The 25,658-nt window shown below is 53.7% G+C and overlaps 2 protein-coding genes across 3 annotated transcripts in view; both read right to left on the reverse strand.

Annotated features, from left to right (window-relative positions):
* Positions 1–258: 258 nt before the first annotated feature.
* GBX2 (gastrulation brain homeobox 2) lies at positions 259–3,482 on the reverse strand. The gene is made up of 2 exons (XM_043877060.1): positions 2,516–3,482; positions 259–1,475 (listed from the first exon to the last, which is right to left on the reverse strand). Exons 1-2 carry the CDS (start codon positions 3,039–3,041, stop codon positions 952–954), a joined length of 1,050 nt encoding a protein of 349 aa, XP_043732995.1. The 5' UTR covers positions 3,042–3,482; the 3' UTR covers positions 259–951.
* Positions 3,483–22,351: 18,869 nt separating this feature from the next.
* ASB18 (ankyrin repeat and SOCS box containing 18) overlaps positions 22,352–25,658 on the reverse strand; it is a 71,971-nt gene continuing 68,664 nt past the window's right edge. For both annotated transcript variants that reach the window (XM_043878148.1, XM_043878149.1), the window contains 2 exons: positions 23,869–23,982; positions 22,352–22,674 (listed from right to left, as the gene is read on the reverse strand). In XM_043878148.1, the coding sequence (XP_043734083.1) occupies positions 22,489–22,674; positions 23,869–23,982 (300 nt within the window). In that variant the 3' untranslated portion in view covers positions 22,352–22,488. The remainder of the gene's footprint in view (positions 22,675–23,868; positions 23,983–25,658) is intronic.

Below are 25,658 nucleotides of genomic sequence, written 5' to 3' on the forward strand. Positions count from 1 at the left end.
ATTGCTTAGGCTGAACAGAAGGGAAGAGGTTAGATGTCTAAGGTGGAAATTAGGTTTTCTCGAATTGGTAACCCAGTTGGAGCTATTGCTCTATTTAAAACCTGGTGAGCTGCTGGATGGCTCTGGTCCCTCCAGCTTGAGGAGGCCCCGGACAGGGGGTGTTCATGCGATGCTGGTCTCAGACCAGCTGCTCGGCCAGGGCAGGCAGGAGGGTGCCTCTAAACAGTCAAATCTAGACATACTTATGAGACCCAAGAATTGGTCTTTTTTCTCTTTCTCGCTCCTTTTCTTTTTTTTATTATTCACAAGACTGAGATTGTTTTAATGTCATAACTTATAGGAAAAATAAACTACATTGAAATAAATTAAACACAACGGAGACGTGCTTCAGACAGGGCTCATAGGATATGCAACCCAGGAAAGAAAGCCAGGCAAAACCAAAGCAAAGCGAATTTCCAGGCTGCCCCCTAAAACGTCTGCTTCTCAGTCAACTAAAAAAGCCAGAACAGAAACAAAAATAAGTGGTGACCCCAGTGTTTGTCCTTGCACGTGATGTTTACCTTTGGAAAAGTGTGGAAAGGAGGCTGCGGTGCGTGGCAAGTTGCAGCGGAGGCTTTGTTTTCTTCAGGGAATGTAGGTGGAGGAGGTTACTGGGCAGTTTGGTCCTATAACTTTCAAAATACTGCAGCTGAGATCCAATCTATATAGATATCTATGTACAAAGTAGGATAGAATAATAAATATTTTAGTGTGTCTTCCAGGTGTAGCTGTAGCTCCTTCAAAAGCAATCTTTCGAGCTCGTTAATGGATATACTCTCAATTTGCTTGGGATGTCCAAAGTTGGGGGGTGGCTCTGTGGTTTGCTTCAGACATGGTGCAGCCCACCATGGGTTCCCTCCCCGCAGCTGTGGCTTCTCCACGGTGGTCCAGGCCGTGGTCCGCCCTGGGCCCTCAGGGCCGGGCCTGCTCCAGCTGCTGATGCTGACTTCTGATGGCGAACCTGCTGACGTGGACGGGTATGGGGACGACGATCTTGGGGTTCCTGGAGGGCTCCCCTGTCTTGGAATTGGCATTGCCGGCCTTCACCCGTTTCCACTTGGCCCGGCGGTTCTGGAACCAGATTTTCACCTGCACCTCGCTGAGTTTGAGGGCGTGCGCGATCTGCGAGCGCTCGGTCAGCGAGAGGTACTTTTTGCAGTGGAACTCCTTCTCCAGCTCCAGGAGCTGCTCGCTGGTGAAGGCAGTCCGCCGCCGCCGGTTCTTGCCCGTGGACGTGGTGCTGCCCGCGGCGCCGCCGCTCGGCGGGGTCTCCTCCAGCGCGTGGCCGGGGTCCTCCTCCTTGTGAGCCGCCTGGCCAGTCAGATTGTCATCCGAGCTGTAGTCCAGATCGCTCTCCAGCGAGAAGCTCTCCTCCTTGCCCTTCGGGTCGTCTTCCACCTTTGACTCGTCTTTCCCTTGCCCTCTGACAGCCCCGACTGAAAGCAAAACCAAACGGCGTTTTATTACATTTCGCACACTGGCCTTCCTTCCCCGTTCCCACCGTCACTCGGGCATTCCCCCCCCACCCACCCCCCTTAGCGGATTGTCTTTCTATGACATTAACACATTGTGATTTCCTGGCCTTTGAGGGGTAGAGAGGGGAGGGGAGGCGTGAGAAAGCTCAGGGGAGAGGAGGCGACAGTACAGGCGACGGCCCTTTGCCCAGAACCATCACTCAAGGGGCCGCCGGGCCTCCTCCGCACCCTCCCAGTCTCCCGCAGCTTAAGGCAGAAGTTAGCAGGCGGCGCGAGGCCCGAGAGAGCGTCCTCTTTGTCCCTGGGGAAGGGGCTGGGTGAGGGCTGAGGGGGAGTTCACCATTCATCCTGCCTCCCCCGTCTCCACCCACCCCCCACCCAGCCTGAAAATTCGGTGAACTTCAATTTCTTCGCATCCGGAGCCGGGGAGGGGGTGCGCAGAGGGGGTGCAGACCCCAGACAGTGTCGGGTTTTGGTCAAATGGAAGTTTCGTAGCCTTAGGAGAAGTTCCCACCAGACACCCCAGCACACTCACGCCGTTCCCCCAGGCAAGCGACAAACCCGGTAAAGGGGGTTAATAGGTCTCGGCGCCCTCAGGCACACGCACTGCAGAGATGGGCAGCCCAACCCTCTTGCCCTCGAGGCTGAAACCTACCCGGGACCCCAGGTCACAGCGCCGGGGGCTGGGCGGCGTGCAAGACTCCGCCAACCTCGCCGGCGGAGAGATTTGCGGCTCCACTCAGCAGCTGGCCCCGGGGCGCTAAATGCACGCCCCTCTTACCCCCCACCCCCCACTTATTGGGTGGCTCTAAAAGACGCTCCCCGCCCCCGTCCCCGCGCAGGCCCCGCTGGCGCAGCTCGGCCCCATCTTCCCGCTCCTCTGGCCGGGGGAGCAGGGGGCGGGGGTCCCACGGGGGCATGGCCTCCGTTCCCTCCGTTCCCCCGAGGGAACCCGGAGCTGGCGCGCCCCCGCGCCCGGGTCGCGCGCGCCGCCGACTCACCGAGCGACGCCTGCACAGCCTCGGCCGCGGAGAAGGCCAGCAGCGAGCCCTCCTTGGCCAAGAAGCCTTTGCCGTCCTCCGCGTCGGCTTGCAGCGCCTCCGCCTTGTCGAAGTTGCCGCCGCCGCCGGGCAGCTGCTGCGGCGCGAACTTCCGAGCGGCGGCCGCCTCCTGGTGCTGGGGGGACGCCGAGAAGCCGCCGGGCAGCGTGGCCATGAGCGTGGAGGTGAGCGCCATGCCCTGGGCCAAGCTGGAGCAGAAGCCTGTGGGCAGGCTGGGGATCTGGTGGTGCGGGTGCGCGGGCGGCAGCGCCGGCTGCAGCGCGGCCTGGGGGAGCGCGGGCGGCGGCGGCGGCGGCGGCGGCAGCACCACCGGCCGGTAGGGCATGAACATGGGGTAGCCGGTGTAGACGAAATGGCCGGGGCTGGGCTGCGGCGGGCTGCCGATCAGCGAGTCTATGCTGAAGGCGGTGCTACTCCCCAGCGGGCGCTGCATCATCATCAGCGACGGCGGGAACGCTGCGCTCATAGACGCGCTCGGGAGAGGCCCGCGAGAGGCGAAACGTCCCCGCGCCGCGCCGCCTCCTGGAAGCCCCCCGGGCGCCGGGAGCGCAGCTTGGAGTCACGGGCAGGGGCCGAGCGGGACCCAGAGAGCAGGTGCCCCCCTCCCCCGTCAGTCCTGGGCCCGCTGCATGCCGCTGGCAGGCGCGGGTGCGGGCGGTGAGGCCGTGCGCCCTGGAGTGGAGCGGGCGCCCGGGCCCTCCCCGCGAGGGCTTCTCCGGAGCTGCTGCCCGCCGTGGGCCCCACGTCCGGAGCCCTGGCGTGTCGCTCCTGCGGCCCTTGGCCCGGGCCCGCAGCCGTCGGCGCGTCCGTCTGTCTGGCCGGCTGTCGGTCGCCTCCGGCGAGCCGCTGGGGGAGCGCGCGCGCGAAGCCGGCGCACTTGTCCTCCGCGGGCGCCGCCAGCACCTTTAAATCGCGCTCTTCTTTCTCATTCACATTTTGCCTGCTGCCGGGCCCGGCTCCGCTCACGTGGGGCCTGGAGCCGCCGCCGATTGGCTACCACCAAGAGTGGGTGGGGCGAATTCGGGACTCCGCCCCTTCCACCGCGACTGGCCGCGAGCTGGCCGTGGGCGCTGCCAGCGCAGCGCGCGGGCCCGCGAGCCGGAGCGTGTGCGCCCGGCCCGCTCCGCGCAAACTTGAAAGGGGCGGTTGGCACCTCCGAGGCTCGAAACTCGGGTCTCGGCGGCATCAGCCCAGGCGGGGAGGCCTCCGAGGGTAGCATTCGGGGCTAAACCGCGGGTTATTTTCTTTCTTTTATACATGCTTGGGAAGGAAACCTGCTGGGTGCTGCTGCTGCTGCTGCGCCCGGGGTTCGGGCGAGCTTCCCGGGGTTGGGGGCGAGGCCCTTGCCCTTTCAGATCCGCCCCCTAGGGCGCCTGCCAGGAGCTGGCAACCCCTTGTCCGCTGCGGGGAACCCTCCAGGTTCCTCACGGCGCCCCGGCGTCCCCAGCGGCGCGGGGAGGTGCCCGGTTCCCCGATCCCGAGCCGGGCCCGCCCGCGAGCGATCCCTTCTCATTTTTCATGACATTCTTAATCATCGCACCTATTTACACACTTTGCCGGCGCGCACCAAAATAACAGCCACGATAATTATGATAATAAAGCGAGTCCTTTATCTGCTCCATCCTCGGGGAGGAAGGGGGGTGTTGCTGCGCCGCCGGATTGTATAACGTGAGATTATCCTGATGAAAGCTTTATGATGTTTGCTCAAATAAAAGCTGCGTTTTGTAAATAGGCGCTAATTAAGCACGTTGAGAACGGAGGGCGCGCTCACCCCGGCGCCACCGCCGGGTTTCCAGCGCGAGGACTTGAGGGCGCGCGGTTCCCCTCTGCCTACTGCAGGATGGAGCCCGTTCCCTCAGGATAGTTTCCCTGTCTCGACAATGGTAAAAAAACACACAACCCCCCCCCCAAACCCCCCCCCCCCCGCCAAAACCCAGAAGTTGGGAGTAGGGGAATTGGCGGAGAGGGAGCGGGTGCCAGGAAAGTTCTTATCCCCTTCAGCATAGTAAAAACACAAACTTTCAGCTCTTGTGTTCCCTTTTAAAATGTAATCGTTTCGTGGCAAGGGTAGACGGTGCAAAGTGCGCCAGCGCGCGCGGGGCTTCCACGCGCCTCCAGGGCCTCAGCTCCTACTTCCCGGGTCTAAACGTTTGCCCGAAACGGCCGACAGGCCCCGGACCTCGGGAGGAGAGGAGAGAGGGCATTGTTACGCTGGTCATTAAAAATCAGCTCACGCCAAGGAGCTAGTGGTTGGGGAGTTGGCCCGTGTTGGACGTGTGTTATGTATCACTTACAAGCACATTTAATTGGGAGATAAAGATAAATCGATCTTTATGAATTTATCGACCCGATTCTTTGATGCTCTGCTTTCTCGCTCTTCTTTCTCCGGCTTTAACCTAAGGCCCCTCGGGGGGACGTCTTAATTCCGGACCACCATCTCAGCCGGGAGTCTGGTCGGGGACCCGCTGCCCACCCAACGGGCCCTGAAGGAGCGAGGGGAGGGTGCCTCCTCAGTGCCCCGGAGTGCTGAGAAAACTCGCTGGCCCCTTTGCCTGCCGCCCTCTTCTTCGCCCCCGCCCCCCGCCCCACCACCACCCGGACAAAGACGTCTCCGGCGCGTTTCCCCACTCCAGGCCGCAGTAATAGATGGCTCCGGCAGCAGGCGGCTTGAAAGGAATTCATTAGGACGCTGCCTGTATTGCCTCCACTCCCTTCACGCCCAGACCCCGAGGTGGCTTAGGCGGAGCGAGGGAAAATGAATTCCCGTTGGGATGGAGGCATGGGGAAGGAGGCATGTGTAGGCTCTGTAAGCACGCCTTTTTTCACTCCTGCAAAAGAAGAACCAGAAGGAAAGAAAAAAAAGAAAAAATCAAAGCCCAGGGCAAAAGGCTGATTTCTTTATGAGCATAATAAATACTGCCTCTCATTATGAGATACTTAACAGACACACCGTCTTGGGAACGGTTACCTTGTTTTTTGAATACTAAGGGGAAAACGCGCGGACTCCTTGCTTGTTTTACGTTGATACAGCCGGGTCCCTTCGCTGCTTGACACTGGCATGTCTGTATAAGCTGTTGCTCATTTTAACAAATTTGCCATCCACGTTCCTCTTTTGGCATATAAACGTTGTTCTATGGACTTCCGTCTTTTGATTACCCTCTGAGAAACAGAGGTGCCTTTGATTATTTTGGTGATCATTCTGCCTTTAAAGTTCAGCAAGAAGATTTAGGTCCATTGAATTATAAGTCCACTTGAAACAATTTGATGGTATATTATTTGCCTCCATAAATTGCCGTGGAAAGTATTGACTATAGGGGTTATAATACTAATCTCCTTTTGTTAGCGAGTTCAGAGAAGTCTCATCGATATGAATTTTTATTTACTAGTGTGCTTTTTCTGGAATGCAATGCAGTCATATTTTCTCATCTAATGCTTAACTGCTTAGAAAACGACTGTTGGCGTCATAAAAGGATCCCTGTGTTTCACCGTGATTAACAAGATTCATTCGGGGCACCTCAGCAACCTGCAAAGCGTTCAGAGCGTGGGGAGAGTGGATAATAAAAGCCTTTAGAATTTTTCCTCCGCTCCGTGGAGAGATTTATGGGCAGCGAGAGACAGGTACATGGCTTAGCCATCCTTCCGATTCCGACCTGCCTAGCTGGCAACTGCCTCAAACTGCAGCGCCCTCGGTAATTCAGCGGCCCAGGCTGCGCGGGAAAACCGTCCGGCACGCATCTTTGCAACTTTCCTGTAAGAGTCCCTCCCCCGCCCCCGCCCCCGCCCCACTTTCTCGGGTGAGGAAGACCGAAAGCTGCTGCCGTAGGGCGATCCGAGTCCTCCAACTCCAGTTAACTTCCGCGAACTTCTTTTTCAGGGGAACCTCCCGCCGGGATGAAGTTGGCCCAGCCCCTGGACACTTTCCTCGGCCGGTGCCAAGCTGGTGTCAAGACCGTATTAGGCCACTTAAAACATCAGACATCAGTAAATGTGATGGTAATTAAGTTGTCGCCACGCTTCGGGGCTGGCCCAGTCAGCTTTTGCACGCAGGTGTATGGATGGAGCCTGAGTATAAAATGCTCAGTGCACAAGTAAATGAATATTCATGCCGCTGACTTGCGGTGGCCTGCCGAGTCCAGCCCGGAGGAGGAAGCACCGCGAACCGCCGCGCTGTCACGCTGCCGCCAGGGTCGAGGTCGCGGGTGGTCGTGGAGAGAAGGCAGTGGGAGCCCCGGGTCTCCGAGGGAGCAGAGAAGCCCGCAGGCCTGGCGGGCAGGGCGCTCCCTCCCGGCGCCCAGTCCCAGGCTTCAGGCCGGTTTCTCGGGCAACCACGTTGTTTTTATTTATAGGGACTTTGAGTGGCCTGATCGTTTGGTCATTGCCGCAGCCCTTGCTCCTGGCAATAGTTGGGAAATAGCTTGGGATGGGTTTTATTTATGGAAGGGCAATTGGGATTCACACCCAGCTAACCCAGAACAGTCCCTCCCAAGCCCAAGACGAACTTACAAAGGGGTGCTTGTGTAAAATTCCCCATCAGACACACCAATTTGCAAGTAGCAGAAAGCATTGAAGCCTCATCTTTTTAAACTATTTTATTCAGCCTTTTTTTTTTTTTTTTTAAATCTGAAAGCCCAAAATAGACTCCATGTGGTTCTAAGTGAAGTCAGCCCTTGGCCGGCTTTGAAATAGCGCCTGCAATTATGTAAAAGAGCCATTCACCAACAGGACGGAATTAAAAGGGATCTCGCCCGCTTCCCTTTCATTGCCAACCTCTCGTGTTTGGCCTTTCAAAGCACTTCCAACACGATGTCTTTCTCCAGGACAAAAGGCAGAACAAAAAAAGTCCCCAAACTTGTAAATTGAACGTCAAGGGAACTTTAAACAATTTAAAGCCCATAAATAATGATAAAGGGGACTGGCAAAAAAGGCAAACCCATTCAATTAATAGAGTTTCCCAAGCAAAGATCAAGTGGTTTATAAAATAAAAGTCTTTGGTTTCTTTATTCTGCTCCTTAGCCGTGCAGAAAGCAGGACGGGTTTTGTTTTTTTTTTTTTTCCCTTCCTAAAGCGCCCTGAAGAAGAAACACTTTACAGGACCGTGTGGGCAGCGGCATTCTTAGGTAGAAAGTTTTGCTCTGTGTCCCCACCTTCAAAACTGCACAAACAAAACCGCCGACCAGAAACGTGAAGACTTTTTCTTTTTTTTCCTTTTTTGCATATTCTTGGAAGAGTTGGAAATTGTTCCCCGTGGCCCTGCGGGGGGGGGGGGGGAACCTGACCCTCACACCTGCGCCGCCCTCGCCACCCCAGAGCGGAGAAACGCGCGGAGCCACGGCCGCGTGGCCCTCGAGCCGAGCCGGGGTGGGATCTGGGGGCCAGGGTTGGGTGGGTTGGGGGCTGCTGCGCCGCCCGGGAGCTCCGGGGCTCCGGGCGCGGACGCGCTGACGGCGCACCCCCGGCGCGGGCTGCGAACGCCTGGAGACCCAGGTTTCTCCCACCCCACGTCGGCCTAGACTCCCGAGCCAGGGTCTCGGCGTCCAAGGGCGCAGGCAGGGGTCCTGGTTCCTTTTCGGAAGAGCCCTGACGGTTGGAGAGGGAGTCTCATGACCGCCGAGGGGGTAATGGATTGCCTGCCACGCTGTCCCTGGAAGCCCCGGGCCGGCGCATCTCGGTGGAAGCACCCAGGCCGGCGCAAAGGGGCTCCTCGGCGGGCACTGAGCCCGGCCGTCCTGGGGTTCCAGGCTCTGAGGACGAAGCATCGGGCGGAGGCCGGCCCGGGAGCCGGCCCGAGGGCGGTAGTTGCGGGGCAGAGGCCTGGGGCGCGGGGAGTAGAGCGCGCTGGGGTTCCCCGGGGGCTGGCTCCCGCCACGGCCGTCCTGAGCCCCAGGACTGGGATCGCTGCGAAGGCGGGCGCAGGCCGCGCGGCGCTTCTCACCTGCCTTCATCTCCACGCAGCCGTCCCCTCGGATCCCCGCGGCCCCACCTTTCGGGGACTTCAAACGCGCCCCGCCACCCGGCGCCGGACTTTTCATCTCCCCGCACAGGGGGGGCATTGTTTGCCGGGACTTCACAGAGATGCTAATCCCTCGGTAGCAGAAGCGGCGGCCCGGGGAGGCGGGCAGAGGGCACCGAGGGGTGAGGAGGTGCGCCAGCCTGGGTTGGGAACCGCCGGACGGGCACCCCTCCCGGAACGCCGGGGTAAGCTGCTGTCCGCCTCCGTCCCATCCCCTCCCATCCCTGCCGCCTTGTCCTGGCAGGCGGAGGACACACAGTGACGGGCCTGGGCCGGCCGCAGCCAGCGTCCAGTTGATGCTCAAGTGGGAAGCCACCGATGGCCAGCGTGTCCTCCGCTTCCAGCGCTCCGGAGGGGATCCTGTGTCCCGGGAGACCCAGTCCAGGGACTCCAGACTGGAGTCTCTGGGCCCCCCGGGCCTCCCAATCCGGGGCCTCAGCTGCCACCCCTGGAGGGCCCCGACCCCCTGCAGGGGTGTTGTCTTTTAAAGGGGACGAGGTTTACCTAGAGTTCATCCATTTAACCCTTTGGAAACCGCATTGCAAGGAGCAAGGGAGTGTTTGGATCAACCGCCAACCACATCAAGGGGGCCGCTCTGAGTTCAGCTTCTACAGCCACGGAAGGAAAACCGGGGATGCTCCCAGGCGGAACTTGTCTCTCCTCTTCTGCGGAGATATTTGCAAAGCAGGGCTGCGTTTCCTCTGCTTGCCACCCCCTTCGATTAAGAAACTGTGACCCAGAAAGGATGTCACAGGACAGGGCAGGGCAATGGCTGTAAACAGGCGGGGGATGTTGGCTTAATGGGGAGGCAGACTTAGCAGGGCCTCTGCCCCTCCTGGTGAATCCCTCCCCTGACTTCCGGGGGGGAAAGGTCGTTGTAAAAAGTCTGCTTATCAATAAGCTCATCTTGCAACCTCAAGGGTAGGTACGTCTGTAACTGACCCACCCAGCTCCACTGAGGTTTTCCCGAAGGACAGCTCTGACTCTCCAAGGTCTGTCTTAAATGACAGACGTTTCCTACGCGAGGACAGGAGAGGGTGTGGCCTGAGGGGGGAGAGAGCTGTTTGATTATAATCAACCATTAAATGGAGATAACGCAGTAGATGCGGAGGCCCTCTGAAAAGGTAAAGAGGAACACCTCACTAACTGTGGGGCACCCGGCTTACAGGGCCAGGAAGTGAGAGGGCTTAGCCTCGCATCGCTGGGGTGGATCCTTTCCACACTGGAGAAGCCTCGTGTAGATCTTGGACTCGCCTGTGAGGGGGCACTTGGAAGCCACCAAGAACCAGAGCCCATGAGAAGGGCAGTCCGTGGAGGCGGGCCACAGGCCTCAATCCTGGCTCCCAGCCCACCCCAGCCCACCCCCACCCCCAAGACTCTGAATCCTCGCCTTCCTGGGCTCCTTTGCTCATCCTCCGGAGGGTAAGTCATGGGCCCCAAAAGGGTGAGCCAGTTTCCTGGTCCTCTGCGTTTGGCAGGCTGGGACACGCCTGCACTGTTTCCCGGTTCAAACACACACATACACACACACACTGTCCTCATCGTGTGCGCGCACACACACGCACACACACACACACTGTCCTCAACGCCTGGAGCCACTGCCTGAGAAGGCTGGAGTGGTACTGGAAGAAGGCAATCCTTGTTTGCAGGTCTCTAAACAAACCTCTACAACTTGCCACCTCACATCCCCCCAGTATGCAACCCCTCCTGGGTGGGGATCGAAGAGAGAGAACTGCAAATGCTGATCTCCTGGCCTCTGAAACAGAAGCATCTCTTTGAGTTTCCTCCATTGATCTTCTGAAAACATACAGAGTGCTCAATTTGCATAAGTTTGCTATCAGCAATTATATTTTCCTTCAGGGTGCAGTCTGTAGTTGTCAGACTCTAGAGAGAGGAGGAACCAAGAGGCAGGGTAGAGGGCAGACCCGCTCCCCTACCCGCGTGCCCACACCCACCCCAGCCTGGGTTTTCATTTCGGGAGAACACCAGACAGGAAAATGAGGGGGAGAGGCATGCAGTTCTTTGAGACCCAGTGGGAAAAACCCGGGAAACTTCAGGCGGCTGTCCCCCACGATTCCGTAGGGTACATTTCTGCATTTTGCAGGAAATGAAAGTATTTTTCCTGGGGTGTGTTGCTCCTTGCATATGTGGCTTTGTTGAAAGAGTGTTTTGTTTTTGAATGATGAATAGGGTGTTAAAGACAGGCTGTTCAACCTCACTATGTTGTATTTATCCTGCACAACAACCCCCTCATTGGGGGTAATTTATTCTTGTAGCTCCTTCACACCCAGGTACTGAGCAGGGCCATGCTGAGGCTACTGCCCCTTGCAGGGGACTCGAAGGCTGCTTCTGGGGGCTTCCATCCGTGTCCCTTGCCTGTTCCGACCAGGCCACAGCGGAGCAGCCATGGAGGACAGTCACAGACCCCACAGCCCGGCAGAGGTGCAGGCTGGGCCGGTGGGCCCCCTTCCAGCCATCTGCCCCTCAACTCTCCTCCTGGACTCTTGGGGCTACCTTATCTCTTGGTGGTTATTTTCCCTGTCCTCAAGTTTCTCTCCTACCCACTTAAACTGCAACCAAAATGAAACAAGAAAACCCCAGAAAACTTAGGAGAGGGGAGACTTCTTAATGTTCTTAACGTTCTTTCTAACCCCCAAGCCCTTAAAATTCAATGCGTTCAGCATATTGTAAGTTGTTTGGAAATTTATGCTTTAACATGTAAAGAAGTGAGTAATTTATTGTGGAAGCAAAATTTGCATTGACAATTTAATTTTAATAACCTAACAAGGTTAATTCATATCTGCAAACAGAAGTCAAAGAAGTGCCATATATGTAATAAATCCACGAGGAAAAGGCAGGAACCAGTTTTACTTAAGGCTTCAAAACTTCAAACTTATTAGCCTGCAAAACACCTCAAGTGTGCAGAGCGCTCAGGGATCTAGAGCGCCGCCTATGGGCCATGCGGATAATGACATCTGCTTTAGGGCTTGTTTGGGCTCTGAGATTCCAAGGAAATTGAAGGCGGCTCCCCTTTTGCAGGATTAGGTCTGAGAAGTCTGTATTTTTCATGGCTTCAGTTGCACAAGAAAAAGTCTCAATTTCTTTCCATTTTAGACGTCTAGGCTACAAGAGAAAGCTTTGTCACAAATGAGAGGGGTAAAAATCAGACCTCCGTGATTACACAAGGCATTCAGAAATATGATCAGATTTTGGACGTGATCACAGAAAACCTACGCCGGCTCTCTTTATAGTCCATGTAAAGTTCTCCTGGTTCTTGGACTCACCCTGAGCAGGGCCTAGAAACGGAAAGGATAAGAGACCCTCTGACATCTGGGCCTATAGGGTCTGGATGCACCTCTAAGCCCACTCCGGCCTCTGTTTTTCCATCTGCGTAATGGGCGGGAACGCCTGCTCTGTCTCACCAACGGTCTGACTGCATCCCTAAAGCGCAGATAATTAATAGATTACTTTTGTCACGGGTAGTCGTAGGGACCCAAGTAGATCGCGTAGCACATGGTGGCAGGGCGCCTGGCCCGCAGAGGATGGTGGGGGGTGGGGTGGGTGTCTGTAAATTGCAAGCACGGCCCCCCAGCCTCCGGAGTGATGTAGGTGTTGGGTGCACGCGGGGCCGCCAGGGGCGCAAGGCTGTGCGCTCAGAGTGACAGTCTCAACTTGGGGCAGTCTCTGACCGATGAGTCAGGACGCAGGACTGTATTTAAGGACGCAGGACGCCTGCCCGGGGTGGAGAGAAGTTCCGAAGCGCCGCCCCTGGGTCGGCAGGCCGTCCTACTCTTTGCAGAGGCAGAGGCGGAGGCGCCGACAGCCCCGGGTCTCGGAGGGTCCCTCTGCAGGGCGCGCTCATCACCAAGATTGGCGTTAGGAGGGCGCGCTGGGCACCGCCTTCCCAGGGAGACGAGTTCTCGTCGTTTCAGATTATTTCATTTTAGATGAAAGATCTGTAAACTCTGTGAGCTAAACGAACAAAGCTCAAAACACATTCCTCTTTGGGGGAGGGGGACGGCAACCTGCGGGAGGCTCAGGTTCGATCCCTGGGTCGGGAAGATCCCCTGGAAGAAAGCCTGGCTACCCACTCCAGTCTTCTCGCCTGGAGAATTCCATGGACAGAGGAGCCTGGAGGGCTACATTCCATGGGGCCGCAAAAGAGTCACGACTGAGCCACTAACACAGAGGCGAGCCGAGTATTCTGGCCTCTTACTTCCATCCAAACGCCTCTCCCCAGGGTCCCATCCTGATCCCACCGTAGGGACACCGAGGTGGACGAAGCTGGGGGGCGGGACGCAGCCGCCCGCCGAGGCCCGAGGGCGGACCGGCGCCCTGCGTCGGCGGCCGCAGGAACCTGGCTCTAGCGCGCGCCCTGCGGGCCGAGGCCGGGATCGGCCCCCTGGAGCCGGGGAGCGGGGCTGCCCAGACACGGGCGCGAGGGCCGCCCGGTCAGGTCCGCACGGGGACCAGCCCCTCGCACTTCCAGACGTCCGTTCTCTGAGCAGCGGGAGCCTGATCGTCTCGTCTCAGGTGTGTGTGTGTAGGGGGGCGATTTTTACCGCCCCCCCTCAACTTGATTTTTTGGGGGGAAGAGTGTGGAGAAAGGAGCAAACATCTCCAGTTTTAATGTGGCCCAATTATCTCGTTTGCACGACTTAAAGTGTTTCTCTTTAATTCATTTCAATCTAGTAAATATGCTTCGGCAAGTAGCTAATTTCTTAGGGATGGCTTCGCTTCGTCATTTGCATATAAAGCGCGTCGGAGGCCGCCCCCATTTCCTGGCGCGCGTGGGTCGCAGCCAGCTGGGCCACCTCCTCCCGGAGGGACGCCTGGGTTTGGCCAGGGAAGTCTCGCAGGCCGTGGTCAGTGATGGGGCCCGGTGCTTGGGGGTGGGGGGTGGAGAGCGACTGGGCACGGGGGCCGGGACGGGGACAGGCCCCTCCCTGGAAGCCCCCCTCCGCTGGCGCACCACGGCATCACCTTAAAGGCCCCTCCGCTCTCATCTCAGGATGCGGCGCCCTTGGCGGCCACATGGGTGCGAGGGTCGGGGCCGCGTTTATCCCCGAGTGCGGTTATTAAATCGCGTCTGGAGATAGATGGACGTGGATACCGCGGCGGGTATCGCAGCGCTCAGCTGAGCAATCTTCTGGCCTTAAATTCCGAATAAAAGTCTCAAATATTCCCGGGTCAGGGGGGCACTGTCTCATTAAAACCACTCTCGTCCTGAAACTGCAATGCAGACATTAAAGTGCAGTATTTTTCAATTAGAGCTGACGAATTCAATCAAAATTCCATAGATTAGGATGAAATGAGGCATGGGTCATTTACAGGGGAATTTAATTGCCGAGCCATTAGACAAATAGTATATTTGCCATTCCCGCGTTATCCATCATTTTCGACATCAATACCGGGGCCGCGTCTCCCCGTCCCGCAGCCGCCCGGCGTCGGCTGTAAACACTCCCTTCCCTGTATCTTCTGATTATATCTGATTTCATTTAGGGCCATGGGGGATTATAAATGTTCACGCAATCAAGTTCATTAGGACTTCAAATCGCATTTCTGATTGGGATCGCTCTGCCGCTGTCCTCGGAGCGCCTTTCAAACCCCAGGACGAGGCTTTCGAAGACATCTTTTTTTTGAATTTAAAGCTTCACAGCCTTTTGTCTTCCGACGCCCCCTCCCGCCTCCCTCCGGGCGGCCTCGCGCTCCTCCGGCCTTGCTTGCGGGGGAGCAGCCCTGAACCCAGAAGTCCCGGGGCGGGGGCCCCACGCGCCCAGGCTTTCCTGACGGGGCTGGGTGGTGGGGGGCAGTCCGAGAGGCCCAGACAGGTCTCCCCCCGTCCAGACACCCCTGCCCGCACCGCTAGGCTAAGAACCCCCCGCGCGGCCGGTCCCAGGACACTGATCATCCGGAGACGTGGATCACCGGGCGCTGGGGGGGACCGGCCCCGCGTGTTCGCGGATCGCGGGTGGGCGCGGGGTTCCGGGCACCCTTCACCCCCGGCCCCGCGTCGCGGTTCCAAGTGGAGCTCCGGGCATATTGGAGTCACGCGGCCGCAGGCCTGTGGGCAGTATCGGGCCCGACCCTGGGACCCTGGGGACGGACACCTGGGACCCCGGGGACGGACACCTGGGACCCCTTTCGGGCTGGGCCCTTTCGCTCCAGAGACCTGGGTGGGGGGCGGGGGCGGGCGAAGCCAGCGAAGCAATTCTCTCTTCTTATTAACAAACCCAAGAAACAAAGGAGCAGCCTCTTCCAGGGAGAGCTCGACAAGAGACAGTCGAGATATCCCTTCCAGCGCAGCTGAAAAATAATAGCTTAATATTAACTGCTTCTCATAAAAATATACTTTCACAGAGATACAGTTACAAGAAGAAAACCTTCATTTTACCCCCGTTCTCTGTGCTCATCGCTGTTAGCTGCCTCAGTAATTTAATTGGAATGAAACGTGGAAATGTGTCATTTTTGAAGAATTTATGCATCACTTCCTAGAAATCTCATTGTGTTAACTAGGAGCCCACTGCGTTCTGTTTAGAACCCATAATCACATTTTTATGTGTCTGTAAGAGGAGTTAATGTGACCTCCTGTTTTTAGCAGATAAAAGAAAAATGTCTTTTCCTGTAACATCTGTATCAAACTCCTGCTTGCCCAAAGTGGGAGTAAGTCCTGTTGCCCCGATGTTTTCCCAACTTAACCAACTTTTCCCAGATCCCGGAAAAGATATGTGAATGGGAAAAGTGCCTACTGAATGAATAATTACACACCGAATTAAAACCCTGCATTAAACATAGTCGACAGCGAATACTGCATTCTCAATCATGTTTATTGCTTACAAATTGCATTACAAAGAAATCTACTCTTTTTATTGGAGTGATTAAGCAGAGTGTTAGGACAGAAGAAATACCATTCTGGAAGATGAGATGAAGGCTGAAAACCCAGCTAGTTACATCGCAGTGGTGAATGTATAATTTTGTTAAAGGACACGTTGAACACACAAATGAGGATTGGGCTGTCATTATGGCATCGTAAAAGAGTCAACTTAAAATTATATTTATTTAGAAACACATTGCCTATAAAATGCGCATATTTAATACAAAGGAAGTAGGCAACGCCATAATCAATATTTTAATTACGATTTTTAAAAATTATTGCAGCACAATTCTATATGATACGTCACGATTCTATAGTTTTCCTATACCCTCCTCCCCTTTATCCTGTGAGTCAAAATCTTGTTTTCTTCTCTTTTTAATCTGGGGAGAGCCGGTGGGTGGGCAGGGTAAGACCGTTTGCTTATGGCGCCACCTGCAGGACTTCATGAAAATAAGTTTCAAGACTGGAATCCTTCGGCTGGACCCTAGAAACTGACCTTAGGCTTATTTTAGCAATGTAATGGGATTAATTTTTGTTTTAAAATAGAAAGATGCTGACAATTTCAAGACAAGCCCCGGGGTTTGAAATGCTTACTGAAAGCCAAAAATAAGATGCAGTATTGATCCTAGTTGAAACTTTGGGACTTATGAATATCCAAAATGCACATAGAAAATTTGACTAAGGAATAATTTATTCTTGAAATAATGGAATAAAAGATGCAATATTCCGGGTTTATCACTTGGTCCTTGGGCAGCCCTTAAGAGATGAAAAGCACTTGGCAAGCTAATAACATCCACAATTGCAGTGATTAAGCTCTCTCAGACGTCCGCTGTCAGGACCGGTCACTGGAGCAGATCGGCTCATTCTCCAAGCCTGTATTTTACACTGCTTTTGTAGAGGGTTAAGTGTCCTTTGCCAAAGTTCAACAGCCTGCCCTATCAACATGAAAACAAGGTTTATTTCGAAGATGGCAACTGTGGTGCTTATATACAGTTACTGGGATTTGCAAATGCTTCTTAAAGCATCGTTTTGATTTTCTTCAAAACATGCGGAATTGATGCCTATTATGTAACTTAAAATTAGATGGATTTTGAGTACGCTAGAGAGAGGAGCCCAAGGCTGTTCAGAATCTTAGGCAGAGGGTACGTCACACGGGGCCCTGTCTGTGCCCTGCCTGCCTGTGGGCTGTGTCTGTGACTCTTGCTGCAGAGGGGCGAATCTTCTCAGGACCATCGCTGGCGGAGAACCTCATGTGTGCATTTTGTATTTTCATCCCTGCTACAAATTTTTTCACAGTTATTTTATTTTTTCCTTAAGAAAATTGCTAGCAGGAATTAAAGTCTGAAATACTATCAATGAATTCCATCCCATCTGATGATTAAGATAACCCCCAAACCACCACCATTTTTGTCCCATGTACTCATGGCCATAAATCAGGAATCCTTTTTAGCACATCTGGAGTCACTAGAACCAGGGTGACTCTCTGTGGTCAGATGGCAGTTGTATAGCCAGAGATAATAAAGTTGCAGGGAAAATATTCCTCTGCTATCTTTTTCCTTTTTAGTGGAAAGAGCATCTGCTCTTTTATTACCTTCTGAATTTTGAACCATGTGAATGCGTCATTAAACACTACATTTAAAATTAAAGAAAGTTTAGGTCTTATGGAATTGAGTTTATGTAATATACTCAGAGAGAAAAGTAATGATGTTCTATGTGAACTGTTTAAGAATGGAAAACATTTTTACTCTTTAATAAAAGAAATACCAGGGTAGGTTTTTTTCCCTTGGAAAAGAAGTCAGCCAAGATAATTCTAGCTTTAAAGCAGAAGGTAGTTTCAGATATTTCTCAGCTAACTTACTTCTCTCCCCCAATATCTTTTCTCTCTCCCTCCTCTCTTCCTTCTCTTAGTCTTGTCCTTCTCCTCCCCTCTTTTCTTTCTCTTATCTATGTGGAATTCTGCAAGTCTCCTTCATTTTGGAACTTCCTCCCACGTGGAGCACAGGCCAGGACTAGACCCAGTCATCACTATCACAAATTTTTCAGTTATTTTAGTTTTTGCTTTGCTGTTGGTCAGTTGCTCAGTTGAGTCTGACCCTTTGCAACCCCATCGCCTGCAGCACACCAGGCCTCCCTGTCCTTCACTATCTCTAGGAGCTTGCTCAAACTCATGTCCACTGAGTTCGTGATGCCATCCAACCATCTCATCCTCTGTCGCCCCCTTCTCCTCCTGCCTTCAATCTTTGCCAGCATCAGGGTCTTCTCTAACGAGTTAGCTCTTTGCATCAGGTGGCCAAAGTATTGGAGTTTCAGCTTCAGCATCAGTCCTTCCAATGAATATTCAGGGTTGATTTCCTTTAAGATTGACTGGTTTGATTTCCTTGCTTGCTGTCCAATAAAATTCTTGGGAATGAAATAATGAAAACAAATTCTTCAGCCCTGGAGGAATTTCAGGCAGTTACTGGGAGGTGTCTGAGGTTCACTGTGAGAATCATGTTGTTTTTAAGCAGTAATTTGGGGGGAAGTATGTTTTGGAAATGTACTAATTGGTCATTATTCGTCAGAGTTTTAGAAATGTGAAGTCAATATGGGGAATTCCCTGGCAGTTCAATGGTTTAGGACTCCATGGTTTCATTGCTGAGGGTGCAGGTTCAATCCCTAGTCAGGGAACTACAGTCCTGAAAGCTATGTGGTACGGTTTTAAAAGAGTTCTACTTTGTGGCAGGACTCCAAAACATATTTAAAATTTAGTACATTTCAGAAATACAACCAAAGTGTTCTCTGAGGAGGGTGAGATGGAGAGGGGAGCTTGAAGAATAGGCTGTGTCAGGCTGGCAGGTTCACTCAGATTCTCATTTGCAAAATCCTTCGAGGCCAGGACTCCTGAGTGGTGCCTGGGGCTGTATTTCTTACTGTTTGCCTTCCTCACTTGTTCTCATAAATAACGTCACTTTGCTTTTCCGTTTTTACAGTCTTTATCCCAGTATTAGGCTATTTTCTTCTAATAATAAAAGAATCATAATAATAGAAGGAACCATTTATGGTCTTCCTTCTCTGGACCACTTCTGGCTCTAAGGCTTTGCTCTGTGCACTCAGTAGGACCACCCAGGGGCAGGGGTGTCACCCAAGCTCATTAGCGATGTTAAAGTTCCCAGGCCCACAGAATCCAGGCCCCACTGTGGATGCCAGAGTCAGAATCCGCATTTTAACAAGATCCCTTCAGAGTGGAGAAGCCTGCTGCTGTCATGCGTGATCTCGCTGAGTCCTACCCCATTCCGAGAGGTGCGCGTGCATTCACTTCCCACCTGAGCAAACTGCAGCCAACTTTGGTTAAGGAACGGTTCCTCTTGCTCGGTGGAGCAGCCTGGACCTGAAGCCCTACGTCTGGGGTGTCACCGTGGACTCCTCCAGTGTACTGCATCCCTTTCCAGGACAAAGGAACTTCCCAGTATCTCCCTGGGGCTTCCCCATGGCTCAGCAGGTGAAAAATCTGCCTGCAATGCAGGAGATGCGGGGAACTTGGGTTCGATCCCTGGGTTGGGAAGAATCCCCTGGAGGAGGGCATGGCAACCCACTCCAGTATTCTTGCCTGGAGAATCCCATGGACAGAGGAGCCTGGCAGGCTGAAGTCCATGGGGTCACAAAGAGTTGGACATGACTGAAGTGACAGCAGGCACACACATAATGTCTCGCTGGGACCACACCTTCTCACCTGCTGCTCCATGGCTCCTCACAGCCTGTCCAGGGGAGTTCAGAACCCTTGATCTGGAAGCCGAGGTCCTCCCGATTTGCCTCCCAGCTCCTCCAGCCCTGCCTCCTTCCAGTCGTGAAAGCATGGGGACCCTCCCCTCGGGCCCAATCACTGTCCCTCCACAGTGCATGCACTTTCCTGCAGCCCAGCCTTTGTTCAACTTTCCTTTTGACCCAGTGGTGGCTCCTGATCGTCTGTGTGGAAGAGGCTTGGGGAGAGCCATCTGCCCGAGGTGAGGTGTGTGTGTGTGAGGTCTTGAGCTGGGCTTACATAGGTCAGGTGAGCTGTCCATCTCAAAGGGCAGGGTGTGGGTGGGTCAGCTGTCCTATGCCTCCCTTGGCCTGACCCGCTGTGTTGAAACCTGACCATCCCCCAAGACCCAGCCTGCCTCCTCCTTTTGTGACGTCCACCCTCACTGGGTGGCCCTGCCAGGTGCCCTCCAGCACTGCAGTGGGCTTCACGCATGGTGCAGACAACATCCCACCTTAGACAGCAGTCATCTGCTGGGGTGTGAAGCGCCCTTCCAGACTGCCATGGTGGGATGGTGTCCCCGCCACTCCTGAGGTTCATCCCAGCTGCACTGTGCACTGGCTCAAACTGCAGAGAAATGGAGCCAATGCTTATCCTCAGAGGATGCTCACAGAGTCCTTCTTTTAAAATATGGGGTTTAATATTTGAGGTCTAGTAAGGCCAACAGAGGGCTTCCCCGGTGACTCAGTGTAAAGAATCTGCCTGCAGTGAAGGAGACAGTGGTTTGATCCCTGCATCAGAAAGATCCCCTGGAGAAGGAAATGGGCACCCACTCCAGTATTCTTGCCTGGAAAAAGCCCATGGACAGGAGTCTGGCCGGCTATATAGCCCATAGGGTTGCAAAGAGTTGGACATGACTGAAGCGACAGCACACACACATGCAAGGCCAACAGATGAGAAGAGAGATCTTTAGACCAGCAAAGAGATCATTTATTACAGTTCCCAAGAGAAGGGCCACACCACATGGGGGAGAACCAGGGTTGGTCAGGAGGTGGGGGCGGGGGAAGGAGATGTGGGCAGGAGCCTTGATTGCAGTTTCCATGGGGATGGATACATGGGCACAGGACTGGCTAATCTCAGTAACTGCAGTGGGCTTGGAGGCAGAGGGGTTGCCCCCAGGTGTCTGGGTGGCCCTGGTTGGGGTGGCGGTGAGGGGGATAGGGACAGGAGAACCAGGGAGGTGGTGGGGGTGAGCCCTGCGCTGGTTGAGTTGTATTTGAAAAGGATACTTGGGGGTACATTGTTTATTGTCTTTGAGAACTGGCTAACCCTGGTGGGGTGGGGGGCAGTCCCGGTCCGAAAGGCCCCAGGTGTCAAAGCACCAGAATATAAAAGATATAAAAACGTGGTTAATCCAGTCCAGAAGTGAAGAGAAACTAAAAAGCCTCTTGATGAAAGTGAAAGAGGAGAGTGAAAAAGTTGGCTTAAAGCTCAATATTCAGAAAACTAAGATCATGGCATCTGGTCCCATCGCTTCATGGGAAATAGATGGGGAAACAGTGGAAACAATGGCAGACTTTATTTTTTGGGGCTCCAAAATCACTGCAGATGGTGATTGCAGCCATGAAATTAAAAGATGCGTACTCCTTGGAAGGAAAGTTATGACCAACCTAGATAGCATATTAAAAAGCAGACATTACTTAGCCAACAAAGGTCCATCTGGTCAAGGCTATGGTTTTTCCAGTGGTCATGTATGGATGTGACAGTTGGACTGTGAAGAAAGCTGAGCACCGAAAAATTGATGCTTTTGAACTGTGGTGTTGGAGAAGACTCTTGAGCGTCCCTTGGACAGCAAGGAGATCCAACCAGTCCATCCTAAAGGAGATCAGTCCTGGGTGTTCATTGGAAGGACTAATGCTGAAGCTGGAACTCCAATACTTTGGCTACCTGATGTGAAGAGTTGACTCACTGGAAAAGACCCTGATGCTGGGAGGGATTGGGGGCAGGAGGAGAAGGGGACAACAGATAGGGGCTGGATGGCATCACCGACTCAATGGACGTGATTTTGAGTAAACTCTGGGATTTGGTGATGGACAGGGAGGCCTGGCGTGCTGTGATTCATGAGGTTGCAAAGAGTCAGACACGACTGAGCGACTGAACTGAACTGAACTGAATCCAGTCCTAGGCTTTAGAGCTTCCTCCTGTTATGGATGCTCAGGCTGAGCTGAGGGCAACCGCCACGGACCTGCGTCTGTATCTGGCATCCTGGACTGTCCCCCACAGCTGGATCAGCTGGGTCTGCTGGGGCCGTTGGACAGAAGACTCGCACAGGATCAAAGTGTCTGCCCACCACCCCGCCAGCGTCCTCCGAGGGGCTCTGGGCGCTGATGCACCTGGAAGCACCAGTAGGCCCCTGGGCAGGGCTCTCGTTACGGAAGCATGCGTCCTCCTCTCTGCGTGTGGACGTCTGTCATGTTTGGGGGGCAGAGTCTTCCTGGGGGGCTGAGCTCTAGAAGGGGTGTAAAGTTTTCCAACCCTAAGTCAGAGGGTCTGAAGGCTGGGAGTGGGGACAGCAGGACTGTGGCTGAACCATCATGAGCAGGGAGACCAACTCTGGGAAAAATACATACACCTTTTAGTTCAACCTCTGTGGAAAGGCAGTCCATGTAGTCATGTATGGATGTGAGAGTTGGACTATAAAGAAAGCTGAGCACTGAAGAATTGATGCTTTTGAACTGTGGTGTTGGGTGTTGGAGAAGACTCTTGAGAATCCCTTGGACTGCAAGGAGATCCAACCAGTCCATCCTAAAGGAAATCAGTCCTGAATATTCATTGGAAGGACTGATGCTGAAGCTGAAACTCCAATACTCTGGCCACCTGATGCGAAGAACTGACTCATTTGAAAAGACCCTGATGCTGGAAAGATTGAAGGCAGGAGGAGAAGGGGACAACAGAGGATGAGATGGTTGGATGGCATCACCGACTCAATGGACATGAGTGTGAGTAAGCTCCGGGAGTTGGTGATGGACAGGGAGGCCTGGCGTGCTGCAGTCCATGGGGTCGCAAAGAGTCGGACACGACTGAGCCACTGAACTGAACTGAACTGTGGAAAGGTACTTTGTGATACATGTACTATGACATTCACAGTTTCAATTCTCACAAGCAACCCTGAGAGAGGGAGAAAGGGCTTTTATTACCAACTCCGCGCCCAGGTGAGCCTGAAGCAGGGTGAGGTCTGTGCACTGGGTGGGTGGGAGGTCCCATCCAAGGCCCGTCAGAAGAGCACTGTGTCCTGGGCCACATGCTGGGTTTCAGCGCAGAACCCCTTCTGGCTCCAGAAGCAGGTAATTTTGCAGGGTCTCCGGCAAGGGCAACAGAGGCACGAGAGAAAAGCACTTTCTGCCAAACGATTTCCGGATGGCGCAGCGGCAGAGATGCTGCAGGCAGCGGGGCGTGTGCGCCAAGGCGAAGAGGGACCGGTAGAAAGCCCGGTGCATCTGAAAGACGGCAGGGAGTGTCAGTCTGGGCACGTGGAACCGGCACACTTCTTTCCTTTTTCCCAGAGAGAAGAGCCCTGATGGCATGGGGAATCCTTTGGTGGCTACTGATGGTGTGTGTGTGTGTGTGCGCGCGTGCGTGTGTAAGTCACTCTGTGTGTGTGTTTGTGTGTGTGTTAGTCGCTCAGTCGTGTCCGACTCTTTTCGACCCCGTGGACTATATATAGCCTGCCAGGCTCCTTTGTCCATGGGATTCTCCAGGCAAGAAGACTGGAGTGGGTTGCCATGGCCTCCTCCAGGGGATCTTCCCAACCCAGGTCTCCTAGGTCTCCTGCATTGCAGGCAGATTCTTTACCAGATCCTACCCAAAGCGGGTCTGGGCACTTTTCCATAGGGTGGCTCCTGCCCAGTCAGAGGGAAGTCTGTTTTGGGTGATCTCAGATAATACAGGTCATCTCCTCGAATTCCTCATCTGCACAGGGGGCTTCCCAGGCGGCCCTAGTGGTAAAGAACCTGCTAAAGAACCCACCTGCCAATGCAGGAGACCTAGGAGATATAAGTTCGATCCCTGGGTCAGGAAGATCAGCTGGAGGAGGGCATGGCCACCCACTCCAGTATTCTTGCCTGGAGAAGCCCATGGACAGAGGAGCCTGGAGGGCTACAGTCTATAGGGACATAGGGACGCACCGAGTCAGACATGGCTGAAGCGAATTAGCATGCATGTGTACAATCTGCATGGGACTCAAGTCAATAAAACATGAGGGGCCATTTTCTAGAGGCTTCTACACAAAAAAAGTTCCTTTCTTAACCAACAGTCACCTGTGGACTTTGTCGTGTATGAATGCAGGGCCCGCAGCTGCCTCGGTCATATCCTGAGATGTCAGAAGGTGAAGTGGACACACAGGCTTCTGGATCTCTGTGGCCCACCCTCCCTTGGAGACTGGTTATGGAGCCCTGAGCTTCCTAAGCCAGGGTGGTCCTTGCAGCCCACAGCACCCCAACCAGACCCGTGGGCTGAGTGAGTACTGAGCCTCCAGAAGAAAAACAGAAACACTCAGACATGCCCCTGATTTGCCCTTCTCTTTCCTTCCCCAGATGTTTCATCCTTTCCTGAATATGAGCGCAAAACCCCAGTGGAGAACGGAAGTAAGACGACAGTCTGTACTAACGGAGGAAGAGTGGACCACTCCTCACCTGAAACACTTCTTCAGGGATCACCTCCTTCCAGGACTCAGAGACGCGGAGCTGAGGGTAGGAGTTGAAAAGAACCTCGATGACCGCAGGGACCGCGGCGCAGCTCTTCAGCACCTGGTCGGAAACAGTGGGAGGCACAGTTTGGGTGGGGTGGGTTTTGGGTCCAGGTGGGAGAGGCTGGGGAGCTGGGAGGGGGTGCCTGCATCCCGCTTCAGCCACTTCCTGGCTGTGTGACCTCTCGACCCTCCCAGGGAACAACAGCATCCCAGTAACAATACAATAGGGTCGTGGTCGGGCCCCTGGCGGAGTCCCGGAGCAGTCTGGGCCAAGGAGTTCCCAGGAGGGATATGCTGATGCAGGCTCTCTGGTCTGGAGAGCTGTTCAGAGAAAAGGAATCAGAACGGCTGGCGGGTGTGGGCTGGGGGGTGGGGGGTGGGGAAGGAGTCTGTCTGCACTAGGATGGCGTTCCCAATTTCTGGCTTGTTTTCTGATGTGTCAGGAAGTTGGGGGAGAAGAGTTGCTTCGCTGTTGAATTTTTTTCTCCCCTTTGCCTTTCTGTTTTATTTTCATAGATAGTCCCTACTGGCTCTGCTTGTTTTCTGATTTGCAAATTCTGCAATTTAAGTCCATCAGCTTCATCATAAAGATGGAAAGAGCGTTTGCTTTTTAAAAGTAGAACTCTTTTGTTGTCGTCATGGAGAAGTCTGAAAGCACAGAAAAGTGGACTGAACAGTAGGGTACACCCTCGTGTGTCCACCGTCAGCTCAGGGCCCATCCCGCCCTCGCCACGTTTCCAGGCCCCTCCCTCAGGTTATTTTAAAGCAAACTCGGTGTAGCCTGTCATGTCATCGGTAAACATTTGTGTGTCTCTTAAAGGACGTTTAGAAGAAACACAAATGCAGAATCATTGTAACAGCTGAGAAATTAACAATAGTTCCTTACTGCATGCATGCTAAGTCACTTCAGTCATGTCTGACTCTGTCGATGCTATAGACTACAGCCCGCCAGGCTCCTCCATCCATGGGATTCTCCAGGCAAGAATACTGGAATGGGTTGCCATGGCCGCCTCCAGGGGATCTTCCCGACCCAGGGATCCAACCTGTATCCATCTATCCTGCATTGACAGATGGATTCTTTACCATTAGTGCCACATGGGAAGCCGGTTTCTTAGTATCATCTAATATATACTCTATGTTTAAATTCACAAATTTCTCTTAAATGCCATTGTATCAAATCAATCATTTGTTTGCTTGAATAAGAATTCAGGTAAGACCAACACCTTTACATTGGTTGATACGACATATTTTCAGATCTCTCTTTTTTGTTTTGTGTGATTTATTTGTTGAAGAAACTGGGTTATTTGTCCTGTGGAGTTTCTCACTGTTGGGATTTTGCTGATTGTATCCCTGTGGGATGCCGCTTTTTCTCTGCTTTCTGTAAATTAGTAGTTGGATTTAGAAGCTTGCTGGAATTTAGATTTGATTTTGGGGAAATCCCATGGACAGAAGAGCCTGGTGGGCTACAGTCCACAGAGTTGCAAAAGAGTCACGACACAGCTTAGTGACTAAATAACAAGAGGGCAAATTCATTACTCTCTATTTTTGAGGTTTAGTATTTACCAAGTGCTGTGAAACTGTTCTGTTTATGTCTTGGTTGAGAAAACTGAGGTTAAGCAATTTTTTTTCTGAGGTCAGGCACCAAATAACCACAGTAGACAACAGTCAGAACCAATTGCATGCCTGGCCAGCATCCTGCTCACGGGGGCTCCTGAACACACTCAAGGCAGTTGC

Source organism: Cervus elaphus, chromosome 20 (assembly GCF_910594005.1).
Source record: "Cervus elaphus chromosome 20, mCerEla1.1, whole genome shotgun sequence".
In the NCBI taxonomy this organism is placed as follows: Eukaryota; Metazoa; Chordata; class Mammalia; order Artiodactyla; family Cervidae; genus Cervus; species Cervus elaphus.